At 44.7% G+C, this 3859-nt stretch overlaps 1 protein-coding gene across 1 annotated transcript; it reads right to left on the reverse strand.

The window, feature by feature from the left end:
• Nucleotides 1-993: 993 nt before the first annotated feature.
• Nucleotides 994-1632, reverse strand: LOC128898465 (PE-PGRS family protein PE_PGRS16-like). Its single transcript, XM_054172514.1, has one exon. It carries the CDS (start codon nucleotides 1630-1632, stop codon nucleotides 994-996), a length of 639 nt encoding a protein of 212 aa, XP_054028489.1.
• Between the last annotated feature and the right edge of the window lie 2227 nt (nucleotides 1633-3859).

Consider the following 3859-nt stretch of genomic DNA (forward strand, 5'->3'; position numbering starts at 1 on the left):
AAATCAGTTTTTAAAATACATTCTATCTGTTTTAAAGTCATCTCTTAATAATTATCTTGTTCTATCAGCAATAATTCTGCGGCAATACCTAAAAGTTGTTTTTCTTTTGTGCAGGAGCTGTTCTTTCATATATATGAAACTATGAATAAAGTTCTTCCTTAAATCTAGGGGGTTTGACAGATTACTATTATAAATTCAGGTTCTTGCTAACTCACAATGAAAAGAATAAAAATGAGAGCTTTTACCACTCAGAAATATCTCTGGTGTCAGTGATGAAAGGATTATTCTCAGGGAACTGCAGAACAACTGTCTTGTGGCATTTTCTTAAATTAAGCTTCTTTTATTGGCCTTTTGCACCTCAGAAGGACCTCTCAGATTGCAATGGGTTGAACCCTTGTCATAGTGTGATGAATTCATGTGGTCTCATTTTCACAAGCACTGAATAGACACTGCTCACATTGAAATCCATGAGAGCTGTGTGAAAAGTGTTTCTACAAATGCAGGCCAAAAACTTGCAGTCATTTTATCCAGACAAGGCTGTGAGAATTTTAAGAGTCTGTATGCACCTCAAGTTAATGGGAGTATTTGAGAATTTTGGGATATGCCTCTCTTAAGCAAAACTTTACAAATGCTCATGCTCAAACACGTGCATTCACACCAGATCTGCTCCCCTTATCTCAAGGAATGCTTTGTCAGTATGTAAATACCTTTACTGATGGGTTCCTAAGAGTAAGTACAACATAGATGGGAAAAAGTTATAGCTGTTTATATAATGCACAGTAATTTCAAGCTGGCTGTAGAGCAGCTGCTACTGAAATGTCCTGAAATGTCTTCAAAAGATACAATGCCCATTAGCTTTTGGCTTTAATATTATTACTATTTATCAATGACCTTTTACACCAGACGTTTGCTCCTGCATGTATGTACAGCTGTGTGATTGCAGGGTTGCATTGCTGGGACCTATGCAATGTAACATGATGAATTATTAACATTTTAAACATTCAGAATTACATGTGCTTTAACTCCACACCCCGCCATCTCGTCCACTGCTTCCCCCCCGCCGCCATCTCGTCCACTGCTTCCCCCCCGCCGCCATCTCGTCCACTGCTTCCCCCCCGCCGCCATCTCGTCCACTGCTTCCCCCCCGCCGCCATCTCGTCCACTGCTTCCCCCCCCCGCCGCCATCTCGTCCACTGCTTTCCCTCCGCTGCCATCTCGTCTACTGCTTTCCCCCCCGCCGCCATCTCGTCCACTGCTTCCCCCCCTGCCGCCATCTCGTCCACTGCTTTCCCTCCCCGCCGCCATCTCGTCCACTGCTTTCCCTCCCCGCCGCCATCTTGTGCACTGCTTCCCCCCCCGCCGCCATCTCTTCCACTGCTTCCCCCCCGCCGCCATCTCGTCCACTGCTTCCCCCCCCGCCGCCATCTCGTCCACTGCTTCCCCCCCCGCCGCCATCTCGTCCACTGCTTCCCCCCCCCCGCCGCCATCTCGTCCTCTGCTTTCCCTCCGCCGCCATCTCGTCCTCTGCTTTCCCTCCGCCGCCATCTCGTCCTCTGCTTTCCCTCCGCCGCCATCTCGTCCACTGCTTTCCCTCCGCCGCCATCTCGTCCACTGCTTCCCCCCCGCCGCCATCTCGTCCACTGCTCCCAAGACTGTACGAGCACTAGGAAGGGTTAAAAAATAAAAATGATAGTTTGATAGTTTTCCCCTTGTTTACCCACAGTACCTACAAAGGCAATTCCATTTCTCCATAAATTACAAACTGATGTAGATTGTTTGATGAAGTCTTTGCAAACAACGTGCCAGGAATGTATATAACACTTTATGTGGTATGCGAAAAGCAGTGCATCTGGGAGGAAAAGTGTTTGTTTCCATTGAGAAAGAGATGTCGTGATGTGGTGTAAAGATTTTCTTAAACAAACCAACACAAAATCACTGTTGTACTTACAAGAAGAAAAGTGTTATTTTGGTTTTGTTTGCTCTATTAATCTTGCATACCGTACTTAGTCTGTCAAAATCTCCTTTTAGAGCTATCTCCATGACCGGTGAAACATGACACGTGAACCATGAAAATCCGACTCGTGTGTACTGAGTTATTTTGTGGTACTGGTGGTTCTTTTGTAAGTTCAGCTAATAGAGCTTCACAGGTCAGCTGTGGGTTATAATTGAGTTAGATCATGTCCTTGTGGCTTTGAAAGAGCAGATCATCCAGTCAAATGTAAACAGCTGTAACACTTGTAATGCATTGAACCCTGGCATGAGTAACCATAGCTTCAACTATTTTGAGTAGTATTGTATCTGTGAAAGTGCTACAAGCTGTTAATTTAAATGTAGGTATGTAAGTGTATGGAAGTATATGTATTTATAGAAATATTTTTATATAGGTAAATAGATGCCTTTACGTGTGCAGTTACCTCAGATGGTGTGATTTTAATCACTATACTGTAAAGCTTAACTTATTTTGAATAAAGATGGAAGAATCTGTTGCAGGTTTATAAGAAAATGAATCTTTTCAAAAACAATGGATTATAGTTAATTTAGGCCATGCATGTTTTAACAAATGTAGCATGAGATCAGGGAAGGGCTTCCCACAATTCCCCAGAGAAGCTCTGTTTCTCATTTGTGATACTCTCTTAAGGACTAAACAAGAGGTTTCTGTAAGAAAGAAACTTCTCGCTGAAGGCTGCCTCTCTAGTGGGGTTCAGTTCATGTCACCAGTCTTAGGGATTTTTATGGGTTAGTTTCTTTAGCTCTCACAGATGAATTTTACTGTTTGTTTCTAGGGAAGGACTGCAATGCTGCCTCCAAATTTCCATCCCAGTGTTGCAGTATACTTGTAGTTCAGATTCCTTAGCAGTTGGAGCTTTACCTGGAAAAGCAGAAATTGCATTCTTGGTGCTCCAGAGTGGGACTTCATTATGCTGCCAGAAACAGGGAGTTGAATTGTTACTGTGATGTGCAGCATGTCTGCTTCCAAGCAGTACCTGTTCTGCAGGCAGTGGGCAACCCAAGTGCCATTTGCCAGTGTGCTTCCAAGCCAGGAATGCAGCCACTGGTTTTGCAAAGCTTCTCTGAGGCAGGAGCTGCTGAGGTTGACAACATGGATGGGCGATTGTGTCCTGGAAGGCGATGGTGCTGACAGTTATGTCCCAGGGTCCACAGGACCTCCAGGCCATCAGTATGATCTCCAGCACCCACCCTGGCATGTCAGCCTGCTGCAGGGGGGACTTATGTCTGCCAGGATGGTTCATCAGTGTAATACTGGGGTCTTTTGCTTCAGACAAGCTTTTCACACCTAGCTGTGATGGAAACAGAAGTTAAATCATTGCACCAAAGAGAAGTGTGGTTGTAGCTCCTGCCTTGAAGCACAACCTGGTCTGGGTTTGTGTACTGAAGCCAGAGCTGTGTCACTCTAGGCAGGAGGTCTTGTTGGGCTTTGGATGCCGAACTGTGGGGCTGACATGAAAAAAATATCTGCTGTGAATTTAGAGGCCTGCCCTGGAGGCAGAATTGTCTGGTACTAGAGATGAAAGTTGCCACTGCTCTTTACTTGTCCTGGGGTAAGAGACACACAGTGTCACTTCAAACTTGACAGTAGCTCCTCGAGGCCATGCTGCATGGCTGTCATGCCAAACAGTCTTGCAGTGGAAACTATTTCCCCAGTAATGGTTTTCCAGTAGTACAACAGGAAGTACTCAGCGAAGGAATATATTCTTTGTTCTGTTGAACTATGTAGGTGTAGGCAGACATGCTTCCAATTTTCAAAGACTCTGGAGAGAAAAATAAATATGTTTTCCCTATCCCAACTCCAAAATATTTGTTGTCAATGAATTTATCAGGGCACTGTGTATGCTGATAG

This window comes from Dryobates pubescens, chromosome 24, assembly GCF_014839835.1.
Source record: "Dryobates pubescens isolate bDryPub1 chromosome 24, bDryPub1.pri, whole genome shotgun sequence".
NCBI classification, from domain to species: Eukaryota; Metazoa; Chordata; class Aves; order Piciformes; family Picidae; genus Dryobates; species Dryobates pubescens.